This window comes from Centroberyx affinis, unplaced genomic scaffold (assembly GCF_046629955.1).
Source record: "Centroberyx affinis isolate AG114_WGS23_722 - 3 ecotype Tasmania unplaced genomic scaffold, CSIRO-AGI_Caff_v1 ptg002802l_1, whole genome shotgun sequence".
Lineage (NCBI taxonomy): Eukaryota > Metazoa > Chordata > Actinopteri > Beryciformes > Berycidae > Centroberyx > Centroberyx affinis.
Window position 1 is genome coordinate 215,724 of NW_027280948.1, and position 25,130 is coordinate 240,853.

Sequence of the window (25,130 nt, forward strand, 5' to 3'; positions counted from 1 at the left end):
TTTACATACTCTTATATACTGTGTGAGCACCCAGGCAGAGAGTGTACAGAGAGATGGAAAGGGAGAGAGAGAAAGAGAGGAAGACAGGATGACTGAGTTGTGAGGGGGCATACTACCTCCCACGGGGGCCCTGGCTCAAAGGATCGGGTTTCAGACGTTTACCAACAAAGCGTCCATGGAGGAAGCCTTGCACCCCTCACAATAACAGCACAGCACCTGGCCATCCCCACGCAGGAAACCTGAGGTCACTTCCCCCCCATTCAGGGAATGCAGACACACTGCTGCTGCCAGCCACGCGCCCCCACAGCCTGTTGAAGAGGTGGCTGGCTACCAAGGGAAGCATAGATGGAAAGGCATAAACGCATAGGATGACTTAAATATAAATATCTATAATAGAAATATATGGCTGGGCAACTAGCATGTGAGTTTTTTCTGTCTCACGTGACAAAGAACTGATGCTTTCTAATAAGAACCACATGAATATGTAGTACAAAATTGAGTCCCAAGGCACGAAACCTACATGAGACTTGCATTTGAATATTCAAATCATAATTTGTCAGTGTTGCCATGACAATAAGTAAATCTTACATTGTCTGAGACAATCGTCATAATTTTGCCCAGCTTTAATACGGATGACACCAAGACACAACAATGGAAAGAAAGTGAAATGGCTGATTTAATTGGTGTGTGGGGAGACGCCACAATTCAATCGAAACTCTATGGCACATACTGTAACCAAGATGTGTTCAAAACAAGGGGAGAAGCGTAACTACAAAAATGGATGTGACATCTTCTGTTATTGTTGTCCGCACATGTTCTTCTTTTTGACATCACTCCCAGTTCATATTGGCATCAGATATGGGTTACATCCCAGAATAAATATGAACTGTCATCCATGAGCAGCAACTCGGAACTGAGCATGAAGGCCTGCCGTATCAACGAAGCCTTAGACACAACCTGACAGAAAATAGGGGAAACAATACAAACTGCGTCCAGTGTCTTCTGAATAGCAGCGAGTAGAAATAGCTGTGGAACGTCAAAACAGAAATGCTCCGACACAAATCTAAATTCTGCTCCCTAACCACCTGCAAACACTTGACCGCCGATTCTCCATCATTATCGTTGGCCTCGTTTCAAAAGATGCCAACCCCTAAAACACCCGGCCACAACCAGTCCAAGTCATTTAGCTGCAGTCCCACTGTAGTTGAGAGCTGGCACTGGTCCAACCACCACGCAGGGCTAACCTTTGGAAAACACTGAGACCTCTAAAGAATGTGACCGTGGTCAAGGCTAGCTGGAGCTGTGTCGCTTCAGCACCAAGTGAATGAAAGAGAGAGGGAGAGAGAAAGAGGAAAAAAAGCAAACAAATACATTATATAGCCCATGGGCTCTGTCAAGGCAAAATTCCCAGACGTTAAATAAGACAGAATGACTGGCTTTCGGCTGCTAGGGGACTGTTTCTGCTTGTTACTGTGACAAACAATTTGTGTAAAAATAACATGTCAGTTGTGAAAGCACAGCATGATGCCTCAGAGACCACATTCTAGTTGTGTTGTAACGGCCAGGAGAGAGGGGTGCTGGGGTGCTGGAGCGAGTTTTGTTGTTTCAGAGCTGAGGATCTATAGCTTAGAACTGCACAAATACACTGTCCATGTCATATTTCATCAGCAGCTATGATATGATGGTTTTGAAAAACTGAGGCTTTCTAGGGTCATACATTTTCAATCCAATCTTTCATTTTAATGACATTTAACAAATCAAACCTAACTGAATCTTAAAGATGCTAATTTGTTAAATTGATCCTGAACTGTTTTTTGAGTGTTAAAGAATCCACACTGTGGAATTATACTTAGTTCCAATTCCAGGACTCACACCTGTGAGTTTAATGGTATTATCAGCACAAATAGGTTTCATATGTTTTCAAATTGAATTATGATGCTAAATGAAATCGTAGGAAGCTGAATAAATTGCTCTCGTTTCTGCCATATTCTATTTGTGCATTTGAGTGCCAAGTCAGGCGTTATCTATAGATGCCATGCAAATCCCTTCCCACTGGAACCGACACAAAACATGGCATGGTCTTCTGTGGGAACTATAGGCAAGGACAAAGGGCAGTTACTCTATCCTTCATCTGTCCGTCCATGCTCCCCAACAGTGCATTTATTCAGTATAGTAACATTCTCTAACACAACAAGCAATAAAGTTGCCAGAAAATGTGTTGAATACTAATCCGATTTTCTCTTTAAGCAAGGCCTATGACCTTCTTTCCCACTTTCTTTCCCACCGTGCCCTCACCCCATGTGTAGCCTAATGCATAAGACAGAAACGCCAGCGATGCAACAGGTGAAACAGCCAATAATAGCAGTGAGTGTGCTACTACTACTACTACTACTACTACTACGTGCTGTGCTGGTGATGTCTGCCCTAAACAAACTCAGAAGCTGCAGCACGGACACACCCATCCCAGACGCACACTGCCACATCCCACTTCCTGCTGCTGAAGAGAAGAAGAGCTTAGCCTGAGGGACTTTGCTCTGTGAGGCCTTGACATACCGCTCAGCTTCTGCGACCAGACCCTCCTTCACTCAACACAGTTCAGTGGGTCACACAATCCAATATACTGTATTCTTCCACTGGAGCATTGTTTTCTTGCCTTACTCTGTGTGTGTGTGTGTGTGTGTGTGTGTGTGTGTGTGATTCAGAGGGACAAAAGGCAAGTGTGTGCAGGTGTGAGACTGTGATTTGAGGAGAAAAAAAAAACTGGAAGAGAAAGGCATCAGCAAAGAAACCACTTTAAAAAAAAAAAAGGCAGACAGAGAAAAATTCCAGACTCCCTCACTTGAAGCGGTCCCTGTTTTCTCTGAGTTCTACTTTCCAGGCTTCTCCCTAGGCGATGTGTTTGACTAAGGTGTGAAGCATTAAGACTTGTCATATCGTCAAGCCCATATCTTTCATCTTTACAGTCAAAGCTTAGTGAGAGAAGAAAAACTCTAAAAACCCTCAAAAATGACAGGGTAATTGTGATCTATGTGTTAAATAATGATAATAAAGCCTGGAATAAAGAATAGCCTAGTGTAAAATATCAAAATGAAACTGTTGCTTTTGGAGTGACTAAAAAATCACTTATTTTCCTCCAAGACTGTATTTCCAATAGTTATCCTGCCATTGATCAATACTTCAAATAATTTCAAAGTGTCTAAAGTTGATTTTCCAACGCTACTGATTCTCTGCTTCATTCATTCATTTACAGTATAACCCCAGCCCAGCCCTGCCATTATCTTAATTCATTTGCCAACTCCACAGAAATCGTTTTTTAATGGAAAAAAAAACAGACTTTTGTTGGATCAACTATCACCGCTATGATGCTTAAAATGACATTCGGAATAGATCAAATGTCACCGAATAAAGTACAATAACATCAGTCGTGAGGTCAAAGAGTGCAAAGTGTTTTCTTCTTTGCGAAAGCCCAGTGGAGCTGAAGAAGCGAAGTAAAAAAAAAAAAAAAAAAAAAAAGTTAAAAGTCGAGAAAAGTATGAGAAAGATGTCACTCCTACCAGAAGTAACGTCTGCAGCTGAAGGCACCTTTGCAACCTGACAGTCGTAGCCCGCCTGCCTCTCTCTGTCAGCGGACATTCACACCGAGCAGGACTGGGACCGGTTTGCAGGTCGCTACTCCAGCGGCTGAGGAGCGTCGCCAGCTGTAAAACTTATGTGTTCCTTTTCACTGTTAGTCAAACCTCTGTGGCGAAGAGTGATACAGCCTACCGGCTACTTTTGTCCTACTACTGAGGAAGTTGCTGGTGAGTCACAAGATCCCGCCCCCCCAAAAAACATTCCTCCCTCCCAACTACTTCAAACGAGACCAGAGAGAAGTCCAGGCACTAGAGGGACTGGATGGGAGCTCCCGGTCCCAGCAAGGCCTTTTCTCCCATTGCTCTAGTGATAAATAATTTCTACTGTTCACTTCATATGTTAATGCTGAGTATATGGGCTGGATAAATCATAGTCCAAGCCTGTTCTTCTTATGCTTTCTGGATAGGCCAGTATTGGGCACATAGTTAATCACCTTCTGATTTATGGGACAATGGTTACTAATTTCAGTGAGTAATGATGAATAAATGAGGCTGATGTGCAGCAGCTGTACTAAATCCTTGGACAGGGTTTGTGGGTTACTTTAAAAATGTATTTTAATTACCACAGTAGTTACCTCATCAAAATTGTGATCAGTAAAGTAATCCAAGGGATTATCCAAACTAATGCTTTCTGATTACTTTCATATTACTTTGCCATATTTGAAGTATAAAGGTACAGAATAATAAAACGTGAAAAATTATAGGTTTGCATACTTGCACACTTTCTTCTGTGCCACATTTTTATCAAGATGTAGGACACCTGCCACTATTTAAATGGCCTTCTTTTTCATTTTGACTTTAAAAGTATTCCCAGAAGTACTACTTAATTTTTCACTAGTATCTCTAATCAGAATACATTTTTTAGGGTAAAGCGATGGAATACAGTTACATCCTTTTGTATTTAGAGTATGTAAGACTGTTATGATATTCCTTACTATCCAACCCTATTGGTTTAGGCTGATATATCAGTTTATTGACATATGGGGGAAAATTTTTGGGCATGAAAAGGGTCACATTTCAAGTTATTGAATATGTAAATAGCTTCAATATTTTAAAAAAATGATAAAATAGAATCAGTATCAGCTGTCAAAACCCCACATCAGTCACACCCTTTTATCCAATGCATTTTGCTCTTTCAAGTGAACTTTATTGTTCTTAAACTCTGGCATTACCCAGCAGGAACACTTTGCCCCACCGTGTTTAAATTTCACTTCCCTGTGAAACAGATTTTGTCTCTTCCTCTATGGTCCCGTTTTCTACATGACTCAACAAGCGGAAGTGACTTTGGATATGAACATAACCAGCTGTTGTTTGTCGTAAACCGAAGGATTCTTACACCTGATCATCTGAGTCAGAAATCAACATAATGCCCGGGGCAGTTATAACACTGTAGTGTTGACACAAGCACCTCCCCACATGATAGATAGCATTGTTCTGGTGTTGCCACCCTATGGCCTTAATGACACAGAGACTAGTGACCAGTATCCAGCTCACAGGTCACCACACACTCCCATGGTCTGTGTTTTCAGCCTTATCAGTTATAACTCAAACAGGTCCATGCCACCAGTATGGGTTTTTGAAGGCCGATACCGATGTTTTTAGTCACCGATAGGCGATATTTTGTGCTGATATTCAATGTCTTTGCATTTAACCATTTTCATGACAAAAAAATCATAGTGTTTCCCCAAGAAGTTTATTGGAAATTACGTAAAAAAGTGGAAGACATGACTGACTGATATCGGATAAAAGGCCAATTTCAGCCCACTGTATTGGCAGGTTAATCTCTCAGTCTAAACCTAGTCCATACACACACACACACACACACACACACACACACACACACACACACACATATATACTGTATATACATATGTTGTATATTCATTGTATATACACATGCACACACACAAGCATGAGCATGCACACACAAATGCACTCACAGGACCATACACATGTGCATGAGCATGCACGCACATACATATACACACACCCATGCACACACACAGACATGCAACCATGCACACAGACACGCTCACAAAGAGAGAAAGTGCTGTTACACTTCACTTCTCTCTCTCTCTTAAGCTTCAATCATTGAAAAGATGAATCTGATAAAACGCTTGTTTTTTTTTTAAAAAGCAGCTGTTAAAAGTGAATGGTGTTAGTGAACTGCTTTGCTTTTTGCATTTGAGGAATTGTGAGAAGAAGCAGCTGTCTGCAAAGCAAACCATCCGAGTAAAATACAATAGATAAAAATCAAGAAATAGCACTTGTAAAACGCTAACATGGAAACTGGCTTGTCATTGAAGCAAGACATTTCCAAGGACGTCACTGGTGAAGAAGTACAATTATAAAAGACAATATGGATAAAAATTTGTAGCGTAATTGCTTCATGGAAAATGACACTGTTTTTCCAGCTTCTTACTGAAAACACATTCTGTTATACGCCACCATTTTTGGATGAAAAACATGTAAGTCCAATTCTTCTATTTTTCATGTACTATATTTGAGATATTGTTCATGTGCTGAGTCAATTTAATGAGCATAGGGTGGATGAAAAAAGCCATTCTATAAAAAAAATGCTTTGGCATCAAAATGTTTTCACTGATCATTTGACTTTTTGGAGATGCAAGGTTTTCATCAACAGCTGCAAAATGTTAGTTATGGAACAGATTATTTGACATTGATCTTTTACGTAACTATCCAAACATGTGAATCTTGTCATTCATGGTCCTGTGACAACTGAAAGAGTGTCATCCTTGATACTGTCCTGACCCCTCTATTCTCCACACCCCCCCCTAATTATAAATTCTAATTTTACACACTGAGGCGTAGTCCCGCCAGGCTGCGTGGAACAAATTAGAGGATAGACGCCTGTCTGTTCACCGTGGGAGATGACTCCCTCACTGGAGGCAGAGGGCAATTTTGTTTACCTATGACACAAAACATCTGTCTGTTCCAGCTTTGCAAAACAAGACAAATGTGTAATAGGGGGCTAACTGAGTTATCACTTCTGAGTGAAAATTTTTTCCAACACTGAGGTGAACATTGTTAGAAGTTAGGTTAAGTGTTGAATATTCACCATTTGAAACCAACAAAAGAACCATTGAATGAAAATGTTTGTGTAGAAATCCAATTAATATGGCATTTCTTTTCCCACTGGTATGCAGATGTAGGCTACAATTTGGAGCATGTGATACTTTTGGATGCAGTGTGTGTGTCCAATAACGATAAATGACTATCATGCTTTGCTAAATGAAATTTACATTGGAGCTACACTGTAAAACCCCTTCTTAAATGTGTGGCTTTGGAAATACCTGAGTGAAATTAACCATAATGAGCATCATGACCTTAAACAGCAGCCTAATGGGAAGATTAGAAAGTAAAAGGCCTGCCTTTATAATATGGTTTGAATTGTAATGTGCCTATTTTAAACAAATGTATGATGGGGAGTTGCAGTTGTGGTATGCTGCTATTATGTTCTAATGCATTACGTAAGTATTGTGCATACAAGTGTTTTTATACAGAAGCCTTGCATGTGTCAAAAAGAGATCTTTCTTGAGTAATAAAGTCTTTCTTGTCTTATGGGTGGGGTTTCTGCCACAATCCAAATATAGACCCATATGTGTGAAAATAAATTTGTAGTGAAACAATACAAAGGGAACCCGCACATTGCTGTTGTTGGGTGAGAACCTTGTATCTCCAAAATGTCAACTTTTCAAGAACTAAGAAAAACAGCCTTGTTTCTAACAGTCATGAATTTCAGTTTATACAATTGGTTTTATAAAGCAGGGGTTGTAGAATTTTTTTAACCCATAGAGGAGCATTTAATCATTCAATTGAAGTTAAAACACTGGAGTTACGAGGTTTTCACCCAACAGCAATGTCATGTAGGTGTGGATTTTTGAATATCAGCTCAAGACTATCTACCAAAAGACCATCGACTGAAAGAACCATTGGACAAAATCATAACTGATGTCTTTGAGAGATGTTTTACAGAACAACTGAAAAACACACTGTGCCTCATCTGAAACCCATCCACTTCTCTCCACCTCACTGCTGTATAAAACAGGTAATGCTATAATATACACCCCAAAACTCAAGCAGGGAAAATAAGCACCATATCGGCAGTTAATTGCGGAGGATTTTTGTTTTACAAGAGTTTGCGGTTGAGGAGCGATGGTGAAAATCCCACCCAGGAGCCTACACCTATAGCTGAGGAACAGAGGGGGAATATTGGAGAAGTATAGCTGGGAATCTCCTACTCTACTTCTTCACTTGCATCTCATAGACTTTGGGTAAAGTTAGGGCAGGGGTTCTCAACGTGGGGTCCGGGTACCACCAGGGGTCCTTGAGGGGGTTCCAGGGGGTCCCCAGCAAACCGATGAATTGTTAAACTTCAGCATTATTTCATTTACAAGAAGTTAAAACAATTAGAGAATGTAGAAGAATGACTGTTCTGATCATAGTTTCTCTGTTATCTCTCTACCTACAATACAGACAGTCATGGAGTTCTGGACAAAATCATATCTGACAATAAAAAATATTCTCAGATTTGGATCCAAGAGACAAAATCTCATCAAATGGAGGTCTGTGGCTCTAATGTGTACTAAATTAGGGTCCTTAATATGAAAAAGGTTGAGAATCACTGTCATAGACTTTGGGTAAAGTTAGGGCAGGGGTTCTCAATGTGGGGTCCGGGTACCACCAGGGGGTCCTTGAGGGGGTTCCAGGGGGTCCCCAGCAAATTGATGAATTGTTAAACTTTACCATTATTTCATTTACAAGAAGTTAACACAATTAGAGAATGCAGAAGAATGACTATTTTGATCATAGATTCACTGTTATCTCTCTACCTACAATACAGATATGGGGGAATCCTGGTCAAAATCATATCTAACAAAAAAACATATATTCTCATATTCAGATTTGGGTCCAAGAGACAAAATCTCAAATCAAATGGGTGTCCGTGGCTCTAATAAATCTGGGGTCCTTGATATGAAAAAGGTTGAGAACCACTGAGTTAGGGGATGCAGCAGAATAATCACACGGGGGAACTCCTGCCTGGGGCATTTTGTGCCAGCGCTGGCCTGCTGCAGCTGAGGACCGACCATGGTCAGGGGAGACATACCAAAGCCCTGAGCTCAGCCCGAGTCCAGCAGTCTTATGTCAGCAGTGTTATTTTTACAGGGTCATATTAGAAAACCAAACGGCCGTGCATCTGCCCCACGAGGGCATTCCTGCGCTGCTGACCCTCGACAAACCCACAACCTCTTGTCCTCCTGCTCTTGCATCAGCTTGTTACAAGCCCCTGATTTCCAAAGTAGTATTTACCCCTGCCGAGGCTCACCAGGCGTTTCACTTGTAATGATAAATACTCCCATGAATTAAACAGCGAGGAGCCCAGTAAGTCAGAACGCAGACATATTTAACCCGTAAATCCTGACTGCCGTCTGTGTTTACCTAGTTAAACACACGTTAGAGGGCGAGCGGATCGGTCGGGCCTTGGGCTGAAACCTTCACAGGAATCGGGGTCATTAGCCATCAGACTGATAAACAAGCCTGTGACATAATGTGGAAACACTGATCCCATTCAGAAGTCTCATCACCCGCAGAACATTCTGCATGCCGGGCAAATCTCACACATATAAAACAAATTCTTTGCGGTCAGTGAGGGGATAGTGAGCTGCCAGGGGGGAAAAATGGCTGTTTAGTGGAATATCACTGTTCCTCCTATTGGCTTCTTCTCACATCCACAAAGAGCGAGGAGTCTGGGTGAGATTAGGGGGCTGGTGCCACTGCGGCTTTGTCTTTGTCTCTCCTTTCCTCAAAATATCATGTCAGGAAGTGGATTGAGTCTTTTTCCCCAGAGTAGGGTGGTGACCCCCTCATCTTCCCAGTTCCCGCAGCACTTTTTTCCCCCTCAAAATGGACCGATTACTGTACTGAAACCCTTCACATCGATCTCTTTCTTTGCATGCAAGCTGAAGCCATAGCCCATTAGTTCTACCTGGAGGCTACACACAACAACATGGTTGAATGGTTGAATGAGAAGATGGGATGTATGTTATTTCCTGTTTGTGCGTTTGTGCATGTTTTAAAATATTGTGGACTTTTCCCCACATTTCTTCATTTCAACAGTGGAGATTTAAACTGTAATACGGAGAAATTAACTTGAAAATATGCTTCAAAATACACTGTACATGCATGAAAACATGGACGTAAACAGTAAGATGCCATTACTGAGGTTTGTCATCTCTATTTGGTTTATTATTCTGGACATGAATCAAAACAGGGGTCTGGACCCCGGGCGGAAACATGCAGTAAAAGTCCATGTTGGAAAAACATAAACTTGTTACTCATTAGTGTTAACCAGGCTCTCTGGCAAACGCAGGCCTTCATTATAATGACCAAAGTAATTTAGTGTGTAAACAGTGCGGCCAAAACATATAAAGTCAGCAGCACTGTGATGACCTTCACTTGTTGTGGGTCTTCCTTGTTCCAAGCCTGGCTCTTACACAATTTGAGAAAGAAGGAGGACACCAATTACACTGGCCATGGAAGCACCAAGTTGCACAATTATGATTAAATCCACTGTCCTTGCAAGTTGGCCCTACTGCAATTTTTGTGGTCTTGAATATTAAAGCCAAGGAAAATTTTACAGGCCTATGAACGCGAGTTACATGAGTTTATAAATATAAGATGAAACTTTTGATTGATCCCCGTGGAAAAATTAGGTAATTAAGTTGTTCAAATGTTTTCATCCCATTATTAATTTCTCAATGATTTATTAATTTAATATTTTTTGCCATGATTCTACAGTCATAGGCAATGAGTCTACATAAGCAGCAGGAAGGTGATTTTCAATATGTGTACAACAGTGCCACCTGCTGTTATTTATGCACTTCTACACAACACGCAGGAAGAAATGCCTAGCACCCTATTATATGGAGAAAATAACTCGGAATGCCTCAATCTAGTTTGAAATAACAAACAAAATTCAAACTGATTTTTTTCCTATGTTAGTTAAAGTGCCTGGCAGGCTTATTATGACTGTAACTGCTGTGATGTCTCCAGTAGATGTGGACGAGAGTAATGTTGCGAATCTGCGGGAAAGAAATGCAACGACTCCGTGGCCTGAGCCGGGCAGGAACCCACGTGCCTGGTTTAGTAGTAGTGAGGAAGCATATCTGACCTGAAGCAGCAAGGAGGGTTGAGTGTTTGTAGTGGTCACTAAAGCCCTATTTATCTGGTTAGACTTCACTATTTTACATTATTAGGCTCCGAAACCTTTTTCAAACATGTCTTCGTTTAGGAAAGCGCTGAAATCCCGACAGAAAAACCACCAGGAAAGATCTCAGGTGAGGTTTTCACTGTTTTGTTGGCTAGCTCGTTAGCTAGGTAGCCGAGCCATACTGTCAGCTGCTGATGTATGGAGTGCAACAGTGCTATCACTTTGAGATGCAGATTGTCTAATGTTAGCAAGCTAATAAATGTGAAGTTACAGTCCTGTGACACACGAAATAACATACTGCTTAAGTACATAGTTGAAGCTAAGTTATCCTAACCTTGTTGTCATTTTGTTCCTCGACCAGCCTGGTTTCAGGAAGAATTTGGGATTGCTGGAGAAGAAGAAAGACTACAAACTCCGTGCAGAGTGAGTAGCAGAACATAGTACATTCATGTCCAGTACACTTCTCATCATGGTTTTGGTTTGCGTCTGTAGACTGTGAATCCAAAATCAAAGCGAAATTGAGAGGCAAGGATTTGCCAACATATGGTTTACTGAGTTGATGTTGTCATTATCCTGTTTTATAGTGATTACCACAAGAAACAAAACACTCTTGCCGCCCTGCGCAAGAAAGCTCTGGATAAGAACCCAGATGAGTTCTACTTCAACATGATCAGCTCTCAGCTGCAGGTAAGATCAGCATCAACACCAGAGCAACATGATGAACATCTTCATTCAAGTGTCAAATGAGTGGAGAAAATGTATTTAAACATATCACATAAATGTAGACACGTATGGATTAATTTGGTCTCTCAACTGTTCATGTTTTACATGTTTCCCTTATTCTGTGGCATGTTGACAGGATGGCGTCCATGTGGCAAAAAAGGCTAAAGGGGAGGGTGAGGTAACAGATGAGCAGAAGAAGGTGATGAGGACACAGGATATCAAATATGTGGAGATGAAGAGGGTTGCTGAAACCAAGGTAAGAGGTTAACATGGATGATTCCTTTTCAAGATAGATAGATCATGCCTAGAGAGCCTTCTGCACCTGACTGGCTTAGCTTATGTATTGTAATTGAAAATTTGTTGTGGAAAAATGAACACAATAAAAATCTACTTGATTATTTTCCTTGACAGCTGGCACATAGACTACAAAACGTATGTGCCATGGGGAAAAAAATGATTAGGAGTTTGAATTCTGGTCATATCTGGTCATTTCATTTAAAAAACCTCTGCTTAGGAAAGATGAATTGTGTATATTTTCCCTCTACTGAAGGGAACAGTTGTTTTTGGTGTCTTCTGCCCTATTTGGACAGGGTTAGTATTCAAGTCAATGTCCATAAATTAATGGTTAACATAAATAATTTGTGATATTATTGGACAATTTGCACAGGATAAGGGATCTCTGGTAAAGGGTTAAGTTAAAGAGAGCTCTGTAATCAGTCTCCAAAAGTACAGAGATGGGAGTGTCTACTCCATTAAGATGTTGTCACCACACCAAAAATGTACCATGCGTCATATGTAACTTCTGCAATTGACGCTGACGTGCTCGAACAATAACAATACAGCATGGCTGCAAGAGCAAAGAAAAAAACTTGCATCTGGACCAGATTTGGATCTGATCTCAGTTTGGGCTGAACGCTGCTCTCAAGTGCAATTTGAGCAGATGGTCCACAATACGGTAAGAGTCCTTTCCCACAGGAAAAGACACTCTATTTGCCCACAATCTAATGAACGTCAATTCGGACAGGACTAGTTTTACCTGAAGTTTTTTTTACTGGGCCTTTTACAGGAGGTAAGAGGCTGGAATTGTTACTGGTTTGAGTGCACACAGTCCATAAAAATATCCAACATTGCAGATTCAGATGGGACTAAAATTACATACATGCTCCGGTAATTATTATATTACTCCACCTGTAATATTAATCCTGTCCAAATGAAGCTATTTTTAATGCCTCTGGTAATCTCTATACATTGTTTGCTTTCAGAAAATTGAGAGGCTGAAAGCAGAGCTCCATCTCCTGGATGCTGACAGCAAACAGAAAAACAATCACACATTTTTTGTGGATTCCAAGAAGCAAGGTAGTGTAATGCTAGTGTAAATCTAAATGTTTGTTAAATAATAATTCCTCACTGCCTATTAGTGTTCATTGATGTGCAGTGGCACTGTCCTTTACCTGAGAACTTGTCTCTGTGTCCCTCCAGTGCGGTCATTCGACCTGGCAAGCCACCTGAACACAGCGCCCGAGCTGGTGGACCGAGTGTACAACAGACCCACCCTGCAAACACTGGAGACTAAGAGTATCCAGGGAGCGGTAGAGCCTCGCAGTATTGAGGTTCGGATATAGACCAACCCATTTTTGTTCAATGAGTAGCTTGAGCCTCTGTAATCTTTCATGATGGATGTCTAAATGGCAAAATCCAAGTGGAAAACTGTGTTCTGGGCTGCAAAGTTTGATTCCTCAGCCATTAATATATATGCTGTTGTGTTTTACATTTCTTACAGTGTTTAAATTGTGGTGATTTAAGGTTCTACAGTTCAACCTGTGTCTTTTCACCCTACCTGTAGAAGTTGGCCAAGCAGAGGAAGCACCGGTATAAGGTCCTTTCCCAGAGGATCGACAGGGAGAAGAAGCTGTTTGTCATCAGCCAGAAGATCCAGACCCGCAAGGACCTACAGGTGAGGAGGGAGGAGGAGGAGGAGGATATGGTCCTTGCTCACTAAAAACATTTTATCTAGCCTTCATTTTAATCAGCCTCTTGTCCACAGTCTCGGTAGTGCTTATTGTTTGCCTATGTGCAAACGCATGATTCAGTGGGTTTACTTTGTACTTCCCAATCCTTTTTTGCTCCCTAGACTTTTTTCAAGCTAAAGGAATGTCAAAACATGACACTCTTTACCTTTCCTGTTCATTTACATTTGTGGCTGGGATAAAAGGCGGAGGATGCAATGACAACTTCTGATATCATCAGAGGGGGTGATGTGTTGGGGTGATAGTGGATTGTTTGCATTAGAGGTGCAACTTGCCATGCTCTGTGTCTTATTAGCTGGAAAGCCCTTGACACTCAATAGCCTTGCTGTCATCAAATGGTTATTAAGTCTTGTGTGTTTTCCTCTGTGTCCCAGGACAAAAACAAGAAAGTGAAGGTAAAGAAGGAGACACCCAACGCTGCAGCTGTCTATAAGTTTGAGGCGAAGAGGAAACGCTGAGAGGAGCTGCATCATCCTGTTACGAAGACATCACCACCTTTGCCAGCCTGACACCTGCCAAACAGTGGACTATTAGACCATGGAACAGAGTGGACTGTATGTGTCCCTTCATTACGTTTTCTGATCATGGCAAAGACACGGACAAGACGTTTCTCCTCAGATGTTGTTTCAGCTATGCAGTGTTTTGTACATATTTATCAAAGGACTTGTTTAGTTTCTTTCAAATAAATGTTATCAGAAGAAAATCTGAATTGATGTGATTTCTTGTCTTACAGATACTTTCGGTTGACTTATTTTGGGTCAATAGTTTGTGGGGTTTAATGGTATTATTTTTTTTTCTTTGCTTTATTGGACAGTTAACAGTGGAGACAGACAGGAAATATGGGGGGGAAAGAGAGAAGGTTTTGAACCTAGGATGTCGTGGGTTCGTGGCTCATGTGCCTTAGCCAACTGAGCCACCAGGATGCTCCATTTGTTTGTTTTTTGTTTTTGTACCAGTAGGTGGCACTGGTGTTCCTTATGACAAAATCTGGAAAAGAAAAACCCAATTCATTTGGTGACTGAAGATATTGGAAAATAAATACAGTAGACCAAGCTAGGTTAGAGGAGTTACTATCCACTGCAACATTTGGACTTCAGAGTTGAATTTTGGGAGTTTTTGTGTGTGTTGTCACTGGTATTACTATGTCCAGTCTTTGGCCAGTCTGTGGATTTAAGGCAACTTATCAGTTTATAGAAAGTAGTGTACATGTCCCACCCAACTTTAAAGCAGTATATCTTCAGGTCTACCAGCCATTCTTTATGGTGCTGTCTTGCTTTATCACTCTGTATGTGGTCATGTGCATGAGCGTGTAGTAAGTACTAACAAAGTCTATATGCGCTGAGTTCCTCCAGCCTATAGTGGGGAGTAGACTCCAGGCCCAGCGCCCAGCAGCAGATCAGAGTGAGCCGGGCTTGATTGATCACTGTGGTGGCAGCAGCTTCATAAACAGGGCCCATCCATCAGCCTCTCCTGGGAGCCACTGGAGGGGAAGGAGGGAGAGAGGGAGCCGGGCGGAAATGTCACCAGGCACAGTGAGAGGTGGCGGGGCTGGAGGAGAGGGACCAGAGGCCTTGGCCCAAACACTGCTGACCAGAGTAAAGGTGGGCCAACTGCTCAGGATGGGCCAAAACGGGAAAAGAGTGATAGTAGGTGTCGACTTGGACTGGTTCCCCTCATTAAAACTGAATGGAGCAAACAGCAGTCAAAGCCCCAAGTCTAGGAATATAAATCATCCTGCTATCACTTTCCTAAATACAGCAGAACTGTCCCCAGGCTATTGATGGTGAATGGTTTTTTTTGTAAACATATACAAATATCTACATGCGTTTAAGACCCATACAGTATATACTTATATATGCGTACACATGTGTATTTCACAATGTAACTCAATCACACATCATGCAACCACATGCACACACACACACACACACACACACACACACTCACTCAAAGCAGGGCAAGGTCCTTTGCTGGCATTTCAGTGTTGACCATTCATGCTGAGTTGTGTTCTACCCAGTGACAGAGTGACTGACGTCCTTGGCCAGGCTCTCTCTCTCCCTCCCTCCCTCCCTCCCTCCATCCTCACTCTCCCCTTACGCCTTCCTCTCGCCCTCCCTGCCCCCTCCTACTGCGTCACACCGCTGGGAGAGCGTGCGTGTATCAGGACCCTCGGGCCCAGCGTCCATAAGCGGAGGGGGTGGAGGTCTTTGCGGAGAGCCCAGGGGTCAAAACACTGTGTGCGCAGTTCCGGGACCCCTATCTGACTGTCCGACCCAAACACAGACGAGCCACTGTTCCTCCTCAAGCTCTCCTTTCATCCCCCCCCCCCCCCCCCCCCCCAGCAACGGGACTCTCAGGCCTGGGTGCAGTGGCGGGGCTCGGGGGTGGGCAGTGGGCAGTGCGCGACCTTCTGATTTTAAAGATATAGACAGACATTCCTCTATTGTCAAAAGACTCGTAAGTTCATTTGCCGACTTGCTACCCACCCCCAACCCTCCACCCCAAAGTTAATGACCCTGGAGGTTTGCTAAGGGATATTCATTTTTGGAATGGGGGGGGTAGAAGTGGGGTTGCTCTGTGGCAGCCACACAGCTGCAGGGCATGACATTGACCCTGATGTATAGTAACTGTTTGAGAGTGAAAGTGCAGCCTGGTTAAGAAGCAATGCAATACAATAGATCTTTGTTCTCATCAGGAGAAATATGAGTTTAGTTATTAGCGGAAGTGTCCTGGAAAAAAACTTGGATCCTTAAAAATAGGGGCACATTTTTGGAATTGAGAATAAGTGGCAGTGTTTTCCATTGATCCCAATGCCTATTTAATTTATTCTTAAATAGACTGGCTTGGTTCCAGGTTCTTAAAACAAGCAGTGTCAGCTGTCATTTGCAGCAAAGGTAAACCTCGAGATAGAGCACAGTTTTCTGCCGGACACCAATGTTTTAGATTTAGATTTTTCCAAGCAATTCCTAGATCGTTTTTTTTTGTAGTTAAATTCGCTTTATTGTGGGGCGATACAGAATACAAATTAGTCACACCGCACTTTCACCTTCCCACATGGCGTTAAACCAGCGCTTGATCCTTACCCCCAAGAGCATCGCACCTCCACCTACCTTATTCACCCACACAGCTCTGCCCCTGCTCCAAAGCCGGCTTTCCAGAGCCGAGGTTAAGGATGGTTAAGGACAGTACTAATCGATCCCCCAATTACAGAGAGCTAGAGAGCGAGGGGTGGGGGGAGAAGAGAGAGGTAGCCTGGGGTTTGAGTGCGGGGAGGGCGTCTCAGAAAGTGAGAGGGAGGGAGGGAGGGAGGGAGGGAGGGGAGGCGAGGTAGTCTTTATCCTCGGATCCCTCTCTCCTTTAACTTGAAGCTGGGTGTCATGGGGCTTTTGAAGTAGTGGATAGAGGAGAGGGATAGAGGAGAGGGACAGGGGGGGGGGGGGGACTGGCGTGCAGGCAGGGTCTGTCTTCATGCCAGGGGGAAGACGTCTGAAGGAAAATCTTTACAGCCTTGACAGTGCCCCTGACGTGTGTGTGTGTGTGTGTTTGTGTATCAGTGTGTGTATTTGTGTGTTAGTATTCGGATTTGTGTGTATCTTTGCATGCTTTTGTGTGTGTGTATGTGTGTGTGTGTGAATGTGCGGCTCGTGCAGTGAGGTGGGGATCACAGAGCCCCCTTTTTAAATTGCCACTAATGAGCCCTGGCTGGCGAGAGGTACTCGAATTGATTAAATTTGCATGGGAGCCTAAATCATGATGGGGGCCTCATACTTGTGCCCCCCACCTCTACACGCACGCACACACACACACACACGCACCACCCCTGGTACCCCCCACCTCCATATCAGACCTACAGGGGGTATCTCGCTGCGGGAGAGAGGGACAGGATAGACCAGGGGGAGGGTGTATATGTGTACGTGTGTGTGTGTGTGTGTGGTGTTGAACGGGGCGTGGAGCGCACCCATCTGCCCCGGTATTACTGTCAGTCCATCATTCAGGGGAATGCCAGGCGCGCGCCTCGGGGACGTGTTCATTACGCTTTAACTACCGGATCTGTCCTTGTCTCGCAGCCTCCCCGTGTCATTGTCTGCCTGAGATTGCGTGTGTTCTGTGTGTGTGTGTGTGTGTTTTTATGTGTGTGTCTGCTTGCATCACAATCCAACGCTCCCAGTCTGTGTGTGCCTGTGTGCCTGTGTGTGTGTGTGTGTGTGTGTGTGTGTATGTCTGTGTTTGTGTGTTTTGAAATCGTGCGCTACCCTGGCAAAACAGACAATGGACACTGTACTTGGGTTTTGATACAGTAGGTGTTTGTGTTTTTGAGAACTATTGGTTGTCTCTCCTGTCATGCTCCCTTTCACCTCATTATAAAATTCTCTCTATCGCTCTCTCCCTCTCACATACACACTCACTCTCTTCTCCGCTCCACCCATACACTTTTTTTTTTTTTTTTTTTTGTATCTCAGATTTGTGTTAGTGTGTTGCTTCCGTAATGGCAACTAATGGCAACTTCTCTAATGGTTGCCTCTCTAATGGCAACTACGTGACAATGCGTGATGAGAGTGACTTTGTGTTTGTGTGTACATGTGTGCTTCATATCTACGCAGCCGTGAGGTGTTAGAATGGGTGTGCACGTGTGTGTGTGTGTGTGTGTGTGTGTGTGTGTGTGTTCACTTGTGGGGACAGTGCCTGTGCGCGGTTAGCCTGGGTGATTGCAGTAATCAGATGGGGGTGTTAATCAGAGTTTGTTCGTCAGTGGCCTGATGAGGGGCGATGAGGGCCGCTGATTGTAATGCGATGCTTCGATCGGTCTCTGTGACGACTAAAGAGACAAACCGCCAAGAAAAAAAAACGCATCAGATCATAATCATACGGTACTCTTGTTTTCTGCTTTTGGAACATATCGGCAGACTGTGGAAGCGCAAACAAACAAACAAATCACCAAACTCTGATCTAGTACGTCGATGTATGACATTGGGAAGACGCGGACTCTATTATTCTTATATGGGACATTTTCATTCCAATGGACACAATGAAGCACCGGTGACACCATGGGTCATATATCACTATTTAGGTGTCAGTGTCATCCCTATTGAATAATAAGAGAAGGGGGGAAGGGATGTGTTGGGGTTAGAGGGGAGAATGGAGGGAGTTGGGGAGAAAGGTTGGGGGTGGGGAGGTAAATGTGACCCCATGGTTTATAGTCCTGTCTTGTCACAGACGGGCATGCATCAGATCCCTCTCCCCCCCCCTCCTTCTTTATTTTTTGTAGGGAGGAGAGAGAGAGAGAGGGGGGGGGGGGGCAATCGCTGACGCTATTATGGCTGCCTCATCAGCCAAGTCCCTACAAGGGCTGATACAAATTAATTAACCTAATTAGGGGCTGTGATTGCGGGTGTGATTATAGGGGCTGGAAGGGGAGGGAGGAAGGGATGGAGGGATGAGGCAGCGAGGGATGGTTTGTGGAGGTGGGGGTGCGCTGGCAGCCTGGGCCCGGGCGGTGATGAGCCGGGAGGTGTGGGAGAGGAGCCAAGACGCTCTGCATGGCTAATGAGGATCGCTAGCTAGCTTCAAATCGCTCCCTCCCCTTTCTCTCTCTCTCCCTTTTTTTTCCCCCTCCTTCTGTTTTCTCCCATTTTATTCCTTCTCTTCTTTTACGAAGTGAAACACTCTGTTTTTCTGAATTCCGCCTCTCAATTTCTTTCTTCCCCCCCTCTCGCGCTCTAATTTTCTCTTTCTCTCCTTCAGTCTAATTTCAAATTGCTCTATTCTTCTTTACTTTTTATCACCTTCTGTTCCTGTGCATTTTTTTTTTTATTCTTTACGACTTTGCCTCCGCCCTTGTGCTTTTGTTTATGTTTTGGTGACACTGGCTACAAGGACGGACCTCTTATCCTGGACTATAGCAGTGTTGAGATTCCAAGGAACTGATCCAAGGCACTGTAAAAACCAGTTAAAATTATTGTATTCTGTTGGCTCTTCATAATAGAAGGTCAGAAACATGTTCCAGTTCCTGGCCTTCATCAGAGTTTTTCATTGATATTTAAAACCTTTGTGTCCACAGAACACCCAACATTTTTAACCTTTGCCATTAGAAGCTAAGGAGGATTTCAGTCTTCTCTACAAACTCTGTGCACCGCCTTTTGTTGATGTAGTATCACACTCCATAGGGTGCAGTGCAGTAGTGCTTATTGTTCAGTTTAACCATACTCAAGGACCAGAAATACGCTCTGAGAACACACACACACACACACACACACACACACACACACATACACACACGCATGTGCATGCACACGCATACAGGCTCACGCAAATTCTCATGAGGGCACATCCTTCCATACGCACAACCAATCATGTGGCTCAACACACACACACACACACAGTCTTGCACACATACACACAAACTCTCTCTCTCTCTCTCTCTCTCTGTGTCTCTCTCTCTCTCTCTCTCTTTTTCGCTCTGCCTCCCTCTCTTACACAGCTAGGCACACTCCAGAGGAGCAATATTTAAATCTCCTTCTATTTGTATTGGAAACAGAACAAAGATATTCTTCAGACCGAAGCAAAATGTGTTTTCTTGCCGGCATCAGCAATTCTAATGTTTCTAATGAGTTGGAGGAGGAGAGGAGCCACTGGAAGCGTTAGCTATCAGTAAATAAAAAAACAACAGAAAGTTCCTCAGAAGTGCAGTTTGGGGCTTCTTTCTACCTTGCTGCAAGTGCAGGAACCCGTGCCAGCATTGTCCAATATCCCCCTGATTGCAATGTCACCTTTGAATATTGTCATTGTCGCTGTATCTGTGCCTCACCGAGCACGCGGTGGATTGTGGCATTTGATTTCCAAGATTGTGCCTTTCGCTGTCTCTCTCTCTTCCTCCCTCTCTCTCTCTCTTCCTCCCCTTCCCTCTCTCATGTTCTCTCTATCTCTCCCTCCTTCTCTCTCTCTTTTTCTCTCACTCCCCCTCCCTCTCACTTTCTCTCTTTCTGCCTCAGTATCAGTTGCAGGGATGTGATTAGGAAGCCACTAGCAGACAGAGATAGGGAGGTGTTCATATCACCTTTTTAATCTGGAGCCTCAGGAAAAAGGCCCCTTCTGTTTTTCTCTCCCAAGGATTCTGCATTGTAAATGGCTGCAAGGCTCCTCCTCATATATGGAAAAATGCGAGAAGGCTTTTCATCAAGCATAAAGGTTGAAAATGAAAAGAGAGAAAATAGAAAACGTGATATTTAATGAATATGAGATTGAATGGAAATAATGTGAACAAGGAAACTGAAATATTCTAACAAAGAAACAAAATTGTGCATCACAAAGTAGGAATCTCTAAATATTTATGCATCATTTCCTGTTTGAATTAAAATACAGCCATTGGTAGCAGTGCCCTACTGCTGGTATTGCTCTACTCCCAAGTCTTGAGAAGATAATTATGTATACAAATGTATTTGCTCCCTTTTCAGCTGTCAAAGGGCACAGGCATGGTCTGGAAACCTGGTTTTATGGACCTTTTTTAAAATCTATTTTCATAGCATTTCTGCTTTATTGGACAGTATACAGGAGAGAGCGGCAAAAATGAAAGAGAAGGGGAATTGCATTTGCCAGATTATCCACCAGGACATTCCTAGTTCTACAGTTTTACTACATTGGGAAAAAAAAGAAAAAAAAAGATACACACAAAAACAAAACACTGTGGTGGCTATACAGCTAAACTAATATGGGATAGATGCAGGAAAGATGTGTGATAAGTGACTGCTATAATGGCTACCACTATTATTATTTATATAGTGAATGCAAAGTCTTTCAACCAAGCGATTGCTTCAGGTCCTGCTATGTTGTGGATAAACAGCCCTCTGCATGGTGGGTGTGTGTTCACTGAGCTTTCTTCAAGGATGACTACCACTTGATAGTCATGCAAACACTGATGTCACTTGGCAGTTTTGGACATTACTGACTAATATTTGACAGTGTGAGGTGCTACTGACGTGGCTCTCAGTGCCATAGAGCTCACATGTGAAAAAAATGAATGTCAAGCAGTGATATTATACTAACTTGACCAACCGTTCATTCTTATGATACATACTGTACTCCTTGTAAGCATTTGGCCTTTTCCAACAGTTTGATATATATTCATATGGGGAGGAATACATATACAATTATCCATACATTAAGTGAAAGTGTGAAAGAAAATTTGTGATGTGTTTGATGTGGATTTTTGGGTCATATCAAAGTGTGCCTTAGTTGTGATACGGCTGAGAAAATCCACAGTATCCTATGCCATAAAAGTCCAGGATTGCCAAAACTTTTTGACATGGAAGGCCAAAGGCTAAGATGTTACACGGATAGTTACATCCCACAGGGAAAAAAAAAAATGCAATATTGATCATTTTAAAATGTATAATGTTGGCATTATGTCAGCATCTTCATCAATCACTGCTTAAATATCATATTATATAAGACCAAATATAATAACTCACCACTCTCCCCTGAAGAGGGTCAAATTTTGCCGGTAGCTACTGTTCAATACTGCTGTAGGCTTTGAACTGTTACGATTCTTGAGGCATCAATAATTAAAAAATGAACTCCTTGTAATCTATATATATCCACATAATCAAACCAGCAAAGTAGACCCAATTTGCCATCCTCTTAACGTAGCACTTCCAGTGAATTAAATTAGGCAGACAGAAATAATTACATCATCAGAGTATATCAAAGATCTGCACTGTATGAGTCTAGATCCAGTGACATATGAGCATAGGCAATACAGTAATCCCTCACCCTCACCTTCCCTTTTCTACTTTTGCATGATTATTCTCTTAGTTACAATTCTTACTGATAAAGTAATAATCCACAACATTTTAATATAAACAAAATGGCCGCTTTGTTGCTGTCTCATTGACTGATACAATTCAACTTATGCGCAGTTCATGGAGCATTTTAGGGTTTAGCATTTTAGGTAGATCTTTCCTGGGAAAAATCCTTCTGGCGCACAGGGAATGATGTGTTTTACATTTCCGGCAACAGCAAAAAGAGCGGTTTGTTTGGAATAAATAGCAGGAGAACTGGGTAGTTAGTATGAGAAGCAATAGGCACCATGGCTGAACACACAGAGAGAAGAGCGCCACCTAGGCACCAAAGATGTCGCCAAAATAAAAAAGAAATATTTAAAAAATCAGACTCTTGTGGATTACCACTTTAATAAAAAAGAATACATACCCCTATTACCCTTCAGCATTGTTCCGCTTTTTTGTGGTGCCTTGCACTTTTTTATGAGATGTTACGCATGTTGATCTAATTTAACTCTTTGTATATTGTAGCTCTCGTTAGATAATTTAAATGCCGAAAAGAAAGAACGAGTGTGAGGCATTTGTACTCCGTACGTATCAAACAAGGTAAGAGTCACAAGGCGGTTGATGCTCGGGGTGAGGAAGTGTGTGCGTGTATGTGTGTGTGTGTGTGTTGGTGGGGGTGGGGGCTAGGGGTGGGGATCTTGAGCGATTACTCAGGCCTTTGAGAAGTCCCTGTCTCTTGGCTCCACTACTCTAGCCTCACTGATAAGCATGAGCCCTGTCAGAGGGAAGGTAAATACCGCACTTAAGGATTCCTCTCTCATTTTGCGGTCACACTTACGCTTTAATTAAAGCCAGAGAGAGAGAGAAAGAGAGAGAGCGATAGCCCTGCAATGAGCCGATGCTATCAGGGGGCCAAGAAGGCAGACGCACTGGGAGATGAGGGGCTGAGATCAGGCCTCCGACCAGTGTGTGTGTGTGTGTGTGTGTGTGAGAGAGAGAGAGAGAGAAAGAGAGAGAGAGAATAAAGTATATGTTCAAGTGCGTGTGTATGCGCACACACACGTACACACCAGAGAAAATGTTTGTGTGTCTGTGTGTGTGTGTGCGTGGGGCTGTACGTTGCTCTCGGAGCTAAACAGCTGTAGCGAGGCTGCTATCAGATATTTATAAGCGGCTCATGAATATGGATGGGCGGCGAGATGGGACTGATGTTTGTCCTCTAAGAGGGGATGAAAGGAGAATGTGCTCCCCTCCCTGAGAGACCCAGTCAGGGCCGCTCACAGAGCAGGGGATGGGAGCTGTGGATGGGAGGAAGACGGCTGGGTTGTGGGGGCTTGGGGGTGGGGGTGGGGGTGGGGGGGTAGAGGGGTTGGTTGTGCAGGACAGGCCTTTAGATGGTAAAATTTAATGAAATGTGATTTGGATACTCAAGGCAAAGCATTTCCCTTATGGGTTTCTAAATTGAAACCTTGTAGAGAAGTATCAAGACTGTTGTGATTGTGGGTACTTGCTTCCTGTACCTCTCACTCTCCATTCAAGATACTCAACCGCTTCACAAATGTTTTTGGATCTTGACACATTCGGTTGCACTATTAAAGATGCTTTAAGTAAGATTTTTGTTGTGCTATCATAAACTGACGATAATATATATGTGTACGCGGTGGTTTGACAGTGGTGTTGATCAATACCAATGCCTTAACGATTACTGTGCTGAGGCTTTCAGAACTTTCCGTACTCTGATGGGATGCTACGAGCAAGAAAGACAAGTCGCAAAGCATTTTGTTCTCAAGCCAGAATCGGTGTAATTATTATTACAATATTTTGCATTGTGATATATTACCTCATCTCTGGTCTCTATTGTGAAAATGCAACTTTTTTTTTACTTATGTTAGCCACAGGCCACCATAAGCAGAGACCTGTTGATGATTTGAATTCCTTGGTCGCCGATAAAGGGGAATAATAGATTTCTTAATGCCCCTTTATGACTGATTCAAAAAGTGTAACAATATTATTTGGAGTAGCCTATTTGATTGCATTATTACATTTTGTATCTAGAAATACCTTTTTTTTCCCCATTTTTACATTTATACAGGGATGGTTACAGGGTATTCTGGGTATCAAACCTGTGACATTCCAGTCTATCTGACCACAGCGATGCCCTGCTGGCCAAATGGAAATCAAATATGTTTTTCAGCCGTCCAAGAAAAACATGTTCGGATCCTTTTGTCCCTGTCATACTGTTTAAAGAATGTCCTTGTCCATAGTGGTCACTCTGATTCCCAGCAGCAAACATTTGGTCAGAGACGTGCGTACCTCACCTGAGTGTCCACAGTGGAGGTCACCACACTGAGAGAGGGATCAGAGGACTGAAAGCAACGGGGGCAAGCAGCAGGGCCGTACTACACTGTACCTCTCAATGCTAATCAGTGCGTCATCCATCAGGCCTAATAGATGGGCGCTAAGCAACCTGTACATGCATTAGGCCTCCCCAATTACCATAATGGGTAGGTTTTTAATATGGCTAATAGGCTGGCACGACCTTGCCCATTCACTCAGCAGGTACATGCTGCGCTGCACCCGGCCATATGAAGTGGACATATTTAGAGACTAAATGACCATCAGGGACTTTCAGCTGTTACGGGTCCATAGTTCTACATCTGAAAAGGGATGGAGGGATGAGAAACAGGAACATTTGTGTGCCTGATGGTCAGAAGTCAATAAAATGAGGGGGGGAAAA

The 25,130-nt window shown here is 43.0% G+C and overlaps 2 protein-coding genes across 2 annotated transcripts in view; one reads left to right on the forward strand and one right to left on the reverse strand.

Annotated features, from left to right (window-relative positions):
* fhl3a (four and a half LIM domains 3a) overlaps window positions 1-3,737 on the reverse strand; it is a 29,889-nt gene extending 26,152 nt beyond the window's left edge. The window contains exon 1 of the mRNA XM_071535953.1: window positions 3,555-3,737. Coding sequence (XP_071392054.1) covers window positions 3,555-3,633 — 79 coding nt within the window. The 5' untranslated portion in view covers window positions 3,634-3,737. The remainder of the gene's footprint in view (window positions 1-3,554) is intronic.
* Window positions 3,738-10,815: 7,078 nt separating this feature from the next.
* Window positions 10,816-14,306, forward strand: utp11 (UTP11 small subunit processome component). The gene is made up of 8 exons (XM_071535965.1): window positions 10,816-10,990; window positions 11,225-11,286; window positions 11,448-11,550; window positions 11,723-11,842; window positions 12,849-12,942; window positions 13,066-13,196; window positions 13,430-13,540; window positions 13,988-14,306. Exons 1-8 carry the CDS (start codon window positions 10,931-10,933, stop codon window positions 14,069-14,071), a joined length of 765 nt encoding a protein of 254 aa, XP_071392066.1. The 5' UTR covers window positions 10,816-10,930; the 3' UTR covers window positions 14,072-14,306.
* The last annotated feature ends 10,824 nt before the right edge of the window (window positions 14,307-25,130 follow it).

Coding starts and splice junctions, on each gene's coding strand:
- utp11 (XM_071535965.1), top strand. CDS start 10,931: ATGTCTTCGTTTAGGAAAGCGCTGAAATCCCGACAGAAAAACCACCAG. Junction 10,991..11,224: donor ACCACCAGGAAAGATCTCAG/GTGAGGTTTTCA, acceptor TTCCTCGACCAG/CCTGGTTTCAGGAAGAATTT. Junction 11,843..12,848: donor AGAGGGTTGCTGAAACCAAG/GTAAGAGGTTAA, acceptor GTTTGCTTTCAG/AAAATTGAGAGGCTGAAAGC.